Here is a 12,577-nt window from a genome sequence, read left to right as displayed (position 1 = left end):
TCGTTCACACTCAGTCTCTAGCTGTCATGTGCACCGAAACCACAGCTCCCTTTCCACATCTAGGCCCCACAGAACTTTCCATGCTTTACCCCAGACGCTTCACATTCCTTGGTTCAATACATTGACAGCAAGTCGACCCCGGTATACCACATCGTTCCAATTCACTCTATTCCTTGCACGCCTTTCGCCCTCCTGCATGTTCAGGCCCCGATCACTCAAAATCTTTTTCACTCCATCTTTCCACCTCCAATATGGTCTCCCACTTCTCCTCGTTCTCTCCACCTCTGACACATATATCTTCTTGGTCAGTCTATCCTGACTCATTCTCTCCATGTGACCAAAGCATTTCAAAACACCCTTTTCTGCTCTCTCAACCACACTCTTTTTATTACCACACATCTCTCTTACCTTATTATTACTTACTCGATCAAACCACCTCACACCACATATTGTCCTCAAACATCTCATTTCCAGCACATCCACCCTCCTCCACACAACTCTATCCATATATATATATATATATATATATATATATATATATATATATATATATATATATATATTTTATTTTTTTTTATTATACTTTGTCGCTGTCTCCCGCGTTTGCGAGGTATCGCAATGAAACAGACGAAAGAAATGGCCCAACCCCCCCCCATACACATGTATATACATACGTCCACACACGCAAATATACATACCTACACAGCTTTCCATGGTTTACCCCAGACGCTTCACATGCCTTGATTCAATCCACTGACAGCACGTCAACCCCGGTATACCACATCGCTCCAATTCACTCTATTCCTTGCCCTCCTTTCACCCTCCTGCATGTTCAGGCCCCGATCACACAAAATCTTTTTCACTCCATCTTTCCACCTACAATTTGGTCTCCCTCTTCTCCTTGTTCCCTCCACCTCCGACACGTATATCCTCTTGGTCAATCTTTCCTCACTCATCCTCTCCATATGCCCAAACCACTTCAAAACACCCTCTTCTGCTCTCTCAACCACGCTCTTTTTATTTCCACACATCTCTCTTACCCTTACGTTACTCACTCGATCAAACCACCTCACACCACACATTGTCCTCAAACATCTCATTTCCAGCACATCCATCCTCCTGCGCACAACTCTATCCATAGCCCATGCCTCGCAACCATACAACATTGTTGGAACCACTATTCCTTCAAACATACCCATTTTTGCTTTCCGAGATAATGTTCTCGACTTCCACACATTCTTCAAGGCCCCCAGGATTTTCGCCCCCTCCCCCACCCTATGATCCACTTCCGCGTCCATGGTTCCATCCGCTGCCAGATCCACTCCCAGATATCTAAAACACTTCACTTCCTCCAGTTTTTCTCCATTCAAACTCACCTCCCAATTGACTTGACCCTCAACCCTACTGTACCTAATAACCTTGCTCTTATTCACATTTACTCTTAACTTTCTTCTTCCACACACTTTTCCAAACTCAGTCACCAGCTTCTGCAGTTTCTCACATGAATCAGCCACCAGCGCTGTATCATCAGCGAACAACAACTGACTCACTTCCCAAGCTCTCTCATCCCCAACAGACTTCATACTTGCCCCTCTTTCCAAGACTCTTGCATTTACCTCCCTAACAACCCCATCCATAAACAAATTAAACAACCATGGAGACATCACACACCCCTGCCGCAAACCTACATTCACTGAGAACCAATCACTTTCCTCTCTTCCTACAGGTACACATGCCTTACATCCTCGATAAAAACTTTTCACTGCTTCTAACAACTTTCCTCCCACACCATATATTCTTAATACCTTCCACAGAGCATCTCTATCAACTCTATCATATGCCTTCTCCAGATCCATAAATGCTACATACAAATCCATTTGCTTTTCTAAGTATTTCTCACATACATTCTTCAAAGCAAACACCTGATCCACACATCCTCTACCACTTCTGAAACCACACTGCTCTTCCCCAATCTGATGCTCTGTACATGCCTTCACCCTCTCAATCAATACCCTCCCATATAATTTACCAGGAATACTCAACAAACTTATACCTCTGTAATTTGAGCACTCACTCTTATCCCCTTTGCCTTTGTACAATGGCACTATGCACGCATTCCGCCAATCCTCAGGCACCTCACCATGAGTCATACATACATTAAATAACCTTACCAACCAGTCAACAATACAGTCACCCCCTTTTTTAATAAATTCCACTGCAATACCATCCAAACCTGCTGCCTTGCCGGCTTTCATCTTCCGCAAAGCTTTCACTACCTCTTCTCTGTTTACCAAATCATTTTCCCTAACCCTCTCACTTTGCACACCACCTCGACCAAAACACCCTATATCTGCCACTCTATCATCAAACACATTCAACAAACCTTCAAAATACTCACTCCATCTCCTTCTCACATCACCACTACTTGTTATCACCTCCCCATTTGCGCCCTTCACTGAAGTTCCCATTTGCTCCCTTGGCTTACGCATATATATATATATATATATATATATATATATATATATATATATATATATATATATATATATATATATGTATATATATATATATATATATATATATATATATATATATATATATATATATATATATATATATATGATACAGCGCTGGTGGCTGATTCATGTGAGAAACTGCAGAAGCTGGTGACTGAGTTTGGTAAAGTGTGTGAAAGAAGAAAGTTAAGAGTAAATGTGAATAAGAGCAAGGTAATTAGGTACAGTAGGGTTGAGGGTCTAGTCAATTGGGAGGTAAGTTTGAATGGAGAAACACTGGAGGAAGTAAAGTGTTTTAGATATCTGGGAGTGGATCTGGCAGCGGATGGAACAATGGAAGCGGAAGTAAATCATAGGGTGGGCGAGGGGGCGAAAATCCTGGGAGCCTTGAAGAATGTGTGGAAGTCGAGAACATTATCTCAGAAAGCAAAAATGGGTATGTTTGAAGGAATAGTGGTTCCAACAATGTTGTATGGCTGCGAGGCATGGGCTATGGATAGAGTTGTGTGCAGGAGGGTGGATGTGCTGGAAATGAGATGTTTGAGGACAATGTGAGGTGGTTTGATCGAGTAAGTAATGTAAGGGTAAGAGAGATGTGTGGAAATAAAAAGAGCATGGTTGAGAGAGCAGAAGAGGGTGTTTTGAAATGGTTTGGGCACATGGAGAGAATGAGTGAGGAAAGATTAACCAAGAGGATTATGTGTCGGAGATGGAGGGAACGAGAAATGGGAGACCAAATTGGAGGTGGAAAGATGGAGTGAAAAAGATTTTGTGTGATCGGGGCCTGAACATGCAGGAGGGTGAAAGGCGGGCAAGGAATAGAGTGAATTGGATCGATGTGGTATACCGGGGTTGACGTGCTGTCAGTGGATTGAATCAGGGCATGTGAAGCGTCTGGGGTAAACCATGGAAAGTTGTGTGGGGCCTGGATGTGGAAAGGGAGCTGTGGTTTCGGGCATTATTGCATGACAGCTAGAGACTGAGTGTGAACGAATGGGGCCTTTGTTGTCTTTTCCTAGTGCTACCTCGCACACATGAGGGGGGAGGGGGATGGTATTCCATGTGCGGCGAGGTGGCGATGGGAATGAATAAAGGCAGACAGTGTGAACTGTGTGCATGGGTGTATATGTATGTGTCTGTGTGTGTATATATATATGTGTACATTGAGATGTATAGGTATGTATATTTGCGTGTGTGGACGTGTATGTATATACATGTGTATGGGGGTGGGTTGGGCCATTTCTTTCGTCTGTTTCCTTCTGCTACCTCGCAAACGCGGGAGACAGCGACAAAGCAAAATAAAAGTATAAATAATAATAGAAGCAGTGAAAAGTTTTTATCGAGGATGTAAGGCATGTGTACGTGTAGGAAGAGAGGAAAGTGATTGGTTCTCAGTGAATGTAGGTTTGCGGCAGGGGTGTGTGATGTCTCCATGGTTGTTTAATTTGTTTATGGATGGGGTTGTTAGGGAGGTAAATGCAAGAGTCCTGGAAAGAGGGGTAAGTATGAAGTCTGTTGGGGATGAGAGAGCTTGGGAAGTGAGTCAGTTGTTGTTCGCTGATGATACAGCGCTGGTGGCTGATTCATGTGAGAAACTGCAGAAGCTGGTGACTGAGTTTGGTAAAGTGTGTGGAAGAAGAAAGTTAAGAGTAAATGTGAATAAGAGCAAGGTTATTAGGTACAGTAGGGGTGAGGGTCAAGTCAATTGGGAGGTGAGTTTGAATGGAGAAAAACTGGAGGAAGTGAAGTGTTTTAGATATCTGGGAGTGGATCTGTCAGCGGATGGAACCATGGAAGCGGAAGTGGATCATAGGGTGGGGGAGGGGGCGAAAATTTTGGGAGCCTTGAAAAATGTGTGGAAGTCGAGAACATTATCTCGGAAAGCAAAAATGGGTATGTTTGAAGGAATAGTGGTTCCAACAATGTTGTATGGTTGCGAGGCGTGGGCTATGGATAGAGATGTGCGCAGGAGGATGGATGTGCTGGAAATGAGATGTTTGAGGAAAATGTGTGGTGTGAGGTGGTTTGATCGAGTAAGTAACGTAAGGGTAAGAGAGATGTGTGGAAATAAAAAGAGCGTGGTTGAGAGAGCAGAAGAGGGTGTTTTGAAATGGTTTGGGCACATGGAGAGAATGAGTGAGGAAAGATTGACCAAGAGGATATATGTGTCGGAGGTGGAGGGAACGAGGAGAAGAGGGAGACCAAATTGGAGGTGGAAAGATGGAGTGAAAAAGATTTTGTGTGATCGGGGCCTGAACATGCAGGAGGGTGAAAGGAGGGCAAGGAATAGAGTGAATTGGAGCGATGTGGTATACAGGGGTTGACGTGCTGTCAGTGGATTGAATCAAGGCATGTGAAGCGTCTGGGGTAAACCATGGAAAGCTGTGTAGGTATGTATATTTGCGTGTGTGGACGTGTGTATGTACATGTGTATTGGGGGGGGGTTGGGCCATTTCTTTCGTCTGTTTCCTTGCGCTACCTCGCAAACGCGGGAGACAGTCGCGCGACAAAGTATAAAAAGAAAAAAAAAATATATATATATATATATATATATATATATATATATATATATATATATATTTTTTTTTTTTTTTTTTTTTTTTTTCATACTATTCGCTGTTACCCGCGATAGCGAGGTAGCGTTAAGAACAGAGGATTGGGCCTTTTTTGGAATATCCCCACCTGGCCCCCTCTGTTCCTTCTTTTAGGAAAAAAAAGAATATATATATATATATATATATATATATATATATATAATAATAATAATAATAATAATTCGGTATGAGCCAAATGTATACAGCAGATACTGCATACAAAGTACCACACTATACTTGTGAGGCAAGGGTGAGGTCAAAGGTGAAGATCATGTGTCCATAAAGAGGGCAAGCGAGAGATGGGGTGAAAGAGTATTGGCAAAAACTTCAGGGAAAATAAGAAAACTTTGGGAAGTGTACACAGTAGGTGGAGACATGATGGTGACTTTACATAACATAGGTGCTCCATACAAAGCCTTGCATATGATTGATTTTTGGTGGATGGGGTCATTTGTTCTAAATTGCTGTACCGATTGCTCATGTAGTGACTGAACGTGGGCCAAACATGTACCACATCTCCTGTAAACAAAGCTATACCCTTGAGCTTTGAGGCTGGGGTCAGAGGTCAACGTCTTGTGTATTGGTTTTAAATGCTTGTCTACACGACAGCCTTATACCACATGCATTCTTCAGTTCTTCGTATACGTAAGTTTTTTGAGGTCAGAGGAGCAGAAAGGTCAGGGTCATAAGACTCATATGTGAACTAGAATGTTATTTAATGTTTGTGCACAGTACATGAATCGCTCAAGATTTAGTTAGTTTGTGGATCAAATTCTAAAACCACAGACACTACCAGGAAAGTTACCCATCCGAATAAGTTTTCGAGGTCGGGGTCAGAGGTCAAGGGGACGTCATTCTTTAGTTAGGTTTGAAAGCATACATATTTTCGGGGCATAATCATTTTTCAGACATCTTTTTGTTAGGAGCTGATTTACTGTATCTTTATTGGAGTGGGGCTATTGAATGAATTATTCTGCAGTTGGTAAGTGAATTTATTACATACTGAACAACCATGACGAGTATGTAACCAGACACACAAGGGAATTTACTTACAACATGCAAACTTAGGATACTTTACAAGTACCTACCCATGGTAGAACTTTGTACAAACTTGGGTGAATTGTCTTCACATACTTCGTAATGTCCATTAAGAATCATCTAGAACGGACTGATTGTCCAAGCCAACTACATAATGCTGCACGGCATGAAAATTGTTTTGCCGACAAAGGGGCAGAACTCCCATGAATATCCATAGCCTAGCCAGTGTCACACGACAACACTAAGTCAGTCTGCTGATCCTGTTAGTGGACCAGAGGGAAGATACCTGGTGATACCTGCATGATGGTAGACTGTCTTCCTTGTATGGATTTCACTTCACCTTCAGTCTAGTAAATAATTTTGTTCTGTATGGATGGTTGTTTTAAGGCTGTTCACAGGTAGACCCAGGGAGTAATCAGCTTTCAAGGCAAAAGTGTTTGCTAGTTCATCTGCCTTTTCATGTATTCTGAGTCCATTAAGAGAAGGATTCCATAAAAACTTGACTGAAAATTAGTTATTTGGTTATATACCCATGTCTCGCTAAAGCATGTGCAAGTATACAGTATTCATAATAAAGGCAGTTTAATGCATTTGTTGAAGATATGGAATCTCTTAACACGTACGCTTTATCAATCGTGGAGTGATGAACGGAATCGCGTGGTCAAACTATCACTCATTGAGAGAGAGATGAACCAATTTTTTTAGGGTCATAAGGATAGCCAGTAGTTCAGTTTGGAGTGTGGATGCCCAATTATTGATTGTTTGGTGTGCTTTAGTTGTCGGCCATTTCTGACATTCTTTTGGTGATTTTCCACTCGGCTTTGATCCCATTGTACTACAGACAGTTCATTGTTTCGACCTTCCCATCCTGTCCCAGGCCATTTGAAACTGGATGAATTCCTTTTATGGTTTTGTGTTGTCACTTGGGTTTGATATTACATTTAGGTTATAATCTGTTTGCATTGTTGATGAAATGGTGATGTCACTAATTAAGTATCCTGTACATGTGACAGTAGAGCTTGCTTTATATTTTTTCTTTTTGACTTCTTACTAAGAGCTAATTTGTCACACAACAGAATCCAGATTGCTATTGCTAAGAGCAAATTTGTTTCACAGCAGAATCCAAAGTGCCATTTTATTCAACAATTCTGATTCCTGCTTATTTTAGGTCTATGCGTGGAAGGTAACCAGTAAAGAACTGATAAGTTAGGGGACAAGATCTACTTTCTTATTCATTTACACTTTCATTTAGATATGTTGGCCTCGTCACCTCAAGTTCTATAACTTTTGTAACATTAAGTTACAAAATTAACTGGAATTGTCTGTATATGCCTTTTTTTATTTGTTCATAATTATGCAGTTAACATACTTCCCTCAGCCTTGTTATCACTCTTTATTGAATGAGCTTGCCTGTAAGGAAAATATATTTCTCTTGTGTAAAACAAAATCCCAAAGATATATTGCTTTTTATGATGTCTTAATCAGAATATTTTGCTTAATTTTATGATTTAGAGGTGAAAGTAATTGACAATTTCAGCTTTTAGCCACAAATTATGTTAATCCATTTTGTTATTTATATGATAATTTACTATAAATGATACAGTGAACTGGTTAGTAAAAAAAAAAAAGATGCAATGATTAACAGAGGTAATGCTTTTTGCAGCTCTCCGGTGAAGGTAGATCGTGGTTACTGTGGTAAAGGCCACCCAGGACGAAGTGTTGGGCCTGCAATTACCAAAGCTTATAGTGTCGAAGGCTCAGCACCCCCTGTGCCTCCTCATCACCATGCACACCACCATCACCACCACAACAATGGCACTCACAGTATTCGCCGACCACAGGTTTGTAGTTTATGCAAGATGATCATAATTTTGTTTCTTATGTGGATTGCTTTTAAAGAGTTGCTGGCAATATACTTTCATATATTTTGGCTTAAATACACATATGAATATAGGTGCATAGAAAGAAGCATCAAGTAATTACAGTATTGTTCATGTGATGACTTTGCAGTCCATCAAGGAAGTACTAACAGTTTTTGTGCTAGTTGCAGCAAGCTGTGTCACAGACTAGTGGCGTTGGTGTGGGTGGCAGGCGGCAGGCCCCTCGAGGCTCCACAGCTGATGACAGTGGCAACCGTGGCAATCGCTGGCGGGGTAGTGGTGCCCAGGGGAATGCCCAGGGATATGAACTGTCACAAGATTTTGCAGACATGCGCCTCGAGATGTTGGAGCGCAGGTATGCATTTGTATTTTCGTTACAAGTAACTCTGTTTATGAAGTGTGCATTATTTCTTCCATATAAACTTTGCAGTTAGACCCAAGTTTGGTTTGTATTATATTACGTCCTTTACATTTCTAGATATGGTGGTGTTGTAGCCAGGCGAGCAGCAGTCACCATTCAGCGGGCGTATCGTCGCTATGCGATGTACAAGAAATTCCGTTCTATCACAGCCACAGCCAAGGCCCAGGAAAAGCGACTATCACGGAGGTTTACTGTAGATGTCCCAGAATGCCCATCAGGCCAACAGTATCATGATACTGAACATCTTATTCGTTCTGAATTTGATCAGTTACAAAGAAATCTCAGTGCTGCAGGTGTGTAATGTGAAGGAATGGAGTATGGTTATGTTTGTGATGAGCATTTGATATTCTGAGAATTACTTGCATATATAATTCACCTGCTTTTCAGTGCAACTTGAAACTTCTCACATCATCCATTTCAGTAATATATAATTAAATGCTTGAATATGTGCTTGTGTCACTGATTTGAACATGAATAGAATTTTTTACAGTGTATGATGCAAATACTTCCTTCATTTATAGCAATTAAATGTTCTGTGAAGATTATGCTTACAGTTGGACCTTATGTCACTTTATAATCCATATTCTGTATTACAGATGGAGAATGTTCTTATTGACATTTGTTACAATTTCTACCTGTTTATCCACAGTGTATGGTGAAGGCAGGCGGCCAGCACGGTCCTTGTCCATGCGTGTCACACCACGCACCACAACCCCTGTTACATCCACGACCTTAACAAGACAACAGCAGGAACCATATGACCTCCATGACACCCTTGCTTCTATGAATGATAGTTCACTTTATTGCCATGTGTCTGCCCAGTCTCCTCTAACGCCAACATCCACGCCAACACCTGCTCCCACCCATGTCAGGAATGGCTCTGGAGATTACCAGGGGCAGCAGACTGATCGAGACCTTAAGTACATCTCATCAGAGGACAGTGGTCTTGTAAGTACTGTATAGCATTCTCTGAATGACCAAAAACTCAGATATACAGTTTCAAGGGCCATCTTTCTAGTTTTTTCTTTTTATTTGCAAGTACATAATTATAGGTGATAAGATTTTATGTGAAGTATGAACAGACTTAAACTAAACCTATTTCTCTATCTATCTGTATCTCTGACGCCTGTTCCCTTCTGGAACCCTCAAGTGGGTGGCCATGGCAGTAGAGTCGAGGCAGAACAATGGAGTACTGTGCAAAGAAATAAGGGAAAAGCACATCCTGTGATAGAATTTATAACATACTGTCAGTGATAATTTTGTCCAAATGTAATTACATAATTTAGTCAGAGAAGAGAATAAAAGTTGAGGTGAAGAGCAAGTCTTCAACTCATCCGTCAGCTGTATTTTATTGGATAGATAAGGACAGCTGACCTGCTACATTTGAAGAATATATTTTATTTTAGCTTATTTCAAATGCAATGTTGTGTTCATGATCATATGGAGAATATATTTTGCTTCATTGTTTTTCAAATGATTTGGGGTGTTAATGATTCTGGTACTGGGGTTGAGAACTTTATTGCTGAAGTTTCTACAAGGATAATGATTTTAGTTTTCAGTGTGTAATTAGAATTAATGTTTTGAGTCCATTTTTTTTCAAATTTATAGGGAAGTCAAGATGGTACAGCCTTGAATCGTGCAAGTGTTGGTGGCCAGAGACGTGTTGTGCGTGGTCCTGGTGGCAAGAAAATTCCCCCAGAGGTTCCACGACGTACATCTTCTATTAAGTCTAGTGAGAGTAGTGGAAGTGTTGACAGGTGAGTTACATTAGAATTATTTTGTAGAGCTATGAAATATTTGAACTTTTATTTTAAAGCTCCAATCAAGGACTAGAGTTCACATCAAGGCTGGGTCTTAATTGAAGTATAAAGAGGTTAATGAAAAGAAAAAAGAAGAGATGAGGGAAAATATTTACAAATGTTGGGGAAGTGAAAAACCTGTCTTTTGAAGTTAATGAAAAGGAAAGAGATGAGGAAAAATATTTACGAATGTTGGGAAGTGAAAAACCTGTCTTTTGAAAAGCGCCAGGTCATAGTTATTGGGAAAGACATGAGAGGGTAGGGAGTTCCAAAGTTTCGAGGTTTAGGGAAAGAAGCAGTTCTCAGAACGGCCCACCCTTGAGTTGCATGTGTAAAGTAGTAAGATGGATATGTTTGAAGTGAATGTTCAAGATGAAAACCCTTCAGATAGCAGTCATTTATTTTTATAGAGTGTATGATTACAGGCACTGTATATGGAAAAACTTCAATATAAACAGAAAAAATGTAATGGTATGCACGATGTGAGGTTTAGAAAGGTTTAGGGTTAAGGTATGTTGGATTATAATTATGATACTAATACGTAGGTTAGCCTTTTATTTCAAATGGTCTTGAAGTAGAAATTTTATCAGACTAAGATGATGGAAAATAAAGAAAATATAAATTGTAAGGGTAAAACTTCTTTTTCAGAAGTTAGTGGAGAAATAGCTAACAATTATGTTTGGGTTGTGTGAAGGTAATTGAATAGTTCAATCATAGAGGTAGCTAGAGAGGTGTATAAGTCTTAAGAACTGGATTTGGGAAGAAAGGAACAGCACAGTGGAAAGAAGATCAAAGGAACGTATCGAGGAAGAAAAAGAGATTTGGACAGAGAGGCTGATCCTCAAGAAAATAGTGATGAATTATCAGTGATTAGTTTAGAAAGTAAAGGCCGTTATAAAGAAGTATAGAAATGATGTTTTTTATGAATGAAAGGAAAGGAAATGACCTTTAATGTTGGATGAATGAAAGCGTAAAGGAAACCAACAATCTATTTGGGAAAAAGGTAAATTGATGCAGAAGGAAGGTGTGTATGAAAAGTAGAGGTTTCTTGGACAAGTCAAAGAGATGGCTTGTGACAAAGCATGAAATTTAGAGAAGATTGGGAAAGTACTTTAAAGAGTCCTTGGGGATGATGATATGGAAAAAGATCAGAGGTGAGGAGATTGCAAAATATTAATGGGGAGAGGAAGAAGTTGGAAAGGAGTAAAGCACTTGCAAAATTGGGAAGACGATATTGTGAACAGAGGATGTGTAAGATGGTAAAGACTGTAGGTGAAACTGATGCTGATTATATTTGGAAAAAGTGATTGTGTGCCTTTTACTGTAAGAGAACAAATATAGTGATTGTTTTGCAATATAAGGTGCAGTGAGTTAATGTGACTGCAAGTGCAGAAAAGTAAGATTTCTTGGTAAACCACTTGTAGTTAAGGAACAAGGTGAATTTAAGAGGGGGAAAGTTTTTTGAACTAGAATTTTACTTTTATGTTGGTGGCAGAGAAAACTGTGTAGAAGAAGAATGTGAAGCTGCTTGTATGGATGTATGAAAGACATATGGTAGAATTGGTAGGAAATAACTAGGAAATTTTGTCTGTCTGGTGTGCATGGAAGATTTCTGAATGCTGTTAAGAGCTTTTATAATGGCAGTACATTAGTGCTTAAGTAAGTGGTGGTATGAATGAGCGGATTGATATAAAACTGGCAGCATATTATGGCTACATGATGTCACATTTGTGTTTAATGCTTTTATGAATGGGGCCCTACATGAGATGAAAGTGACTTGGGGTGTGATTGCAATGCACTTCAGAATGAAAGTAATTCAGTTGCTGAATGCAAATGATGCTGTTCTGGTGGCTTATTCACATAAAGAGAGGTCTGAAGTGATAGGTTTTTTTTATGAGATTTTTAAATGGAGTATTGAAAGTAATTTCAAGTAAAGAAAAATTGGGCTGTTACACTACTCTATCAGTCTGGATAGAGAAAATCAGCCAATGAGTTTAATTCCCAAGGAATGACGATTAATGAGAATGATTTTGGGAAAGCTAAAGTTTGATGTAAAGAATTGGAGAAGCATTGAAGGAACAGACTTTGTGTATGTAATGCAGATAGCTTTGACACAGTTATGTTTTGTTCAAAGCTACAGTTGTTTCAGATGGGGATGCCATTAGAATAATGTTCTCTAATGTGCATTGGAGCTATCTTGTGGGAAAGTTTAGGTGTGAATGGTGTTTTAAGATTTGATTGATTGAACCCTATTTTCAAAGTGATGAATTAAGAGATTGTTAACATTAGGTTGGAAGCGTATGTTCTTTTAAGTATGCTGGATATAAAT

The 12,577-nt window shown here is 39.9% G+C and overlaps 1 protein-coding gene across 21 annotated transcripts in view; it reads left to right on the top strand.

The window, feature by feature from the left end:
- siz (Brefeldin-resistant Arf-GEF family protein schizo) overlaps positions 1-12,577 on the top strand; it is a 578,443-nt gene that overhangs the window by 537,809 nt on the left and 28,057 nt on the right. For all 21 annotated transcript variants that reach the window (XM_071693400.1, XM_071693385.1, XM_071693397.1 and 18 more), the window contains 5 exons: positions 7,812-7,989; positions 8,193-8,383; positions 8,507-8,742; positions 9,099-9,397; positions 10,058-10,206. In XM_071693400.1, the coding sequence (XP_071549501.1) occupies positions 8,358-8,383; positions 8,507-8,742; positions 9,099-9,397; positions 10,058-10,206 (710 nt within the window). In that variant the 5' untranslated portion in view covers positions 7,812-7,989; positions 8,193-8,357. The remainder of the gene's footprint in view (positions 1-7,811; positions 7,990-8,192; positions 8,384-8,506; positions 8,743-9,098; positions 9,398-10,057; positions 10,207-12,577) is intronic.

Source organism: Panulirus ornatus, chromosome 55 (genome assembly GCF_036320965.1).
Source record: "Panulirus ornatus isolate Po-2019 chromosome 55, ASM3632096v1, whole genome shotgun sequence".
Taxonomy (NCBI): domain Eukaryota; kingdom Metazoa; phylum Arthropoda; class Malacostraca; order Decapoda; family Palinuridae; genus Panulirus; species Panulirus ornatus.
This window is presented reverse-complemented; position numbering and strand designations above follow the sequence as displayed.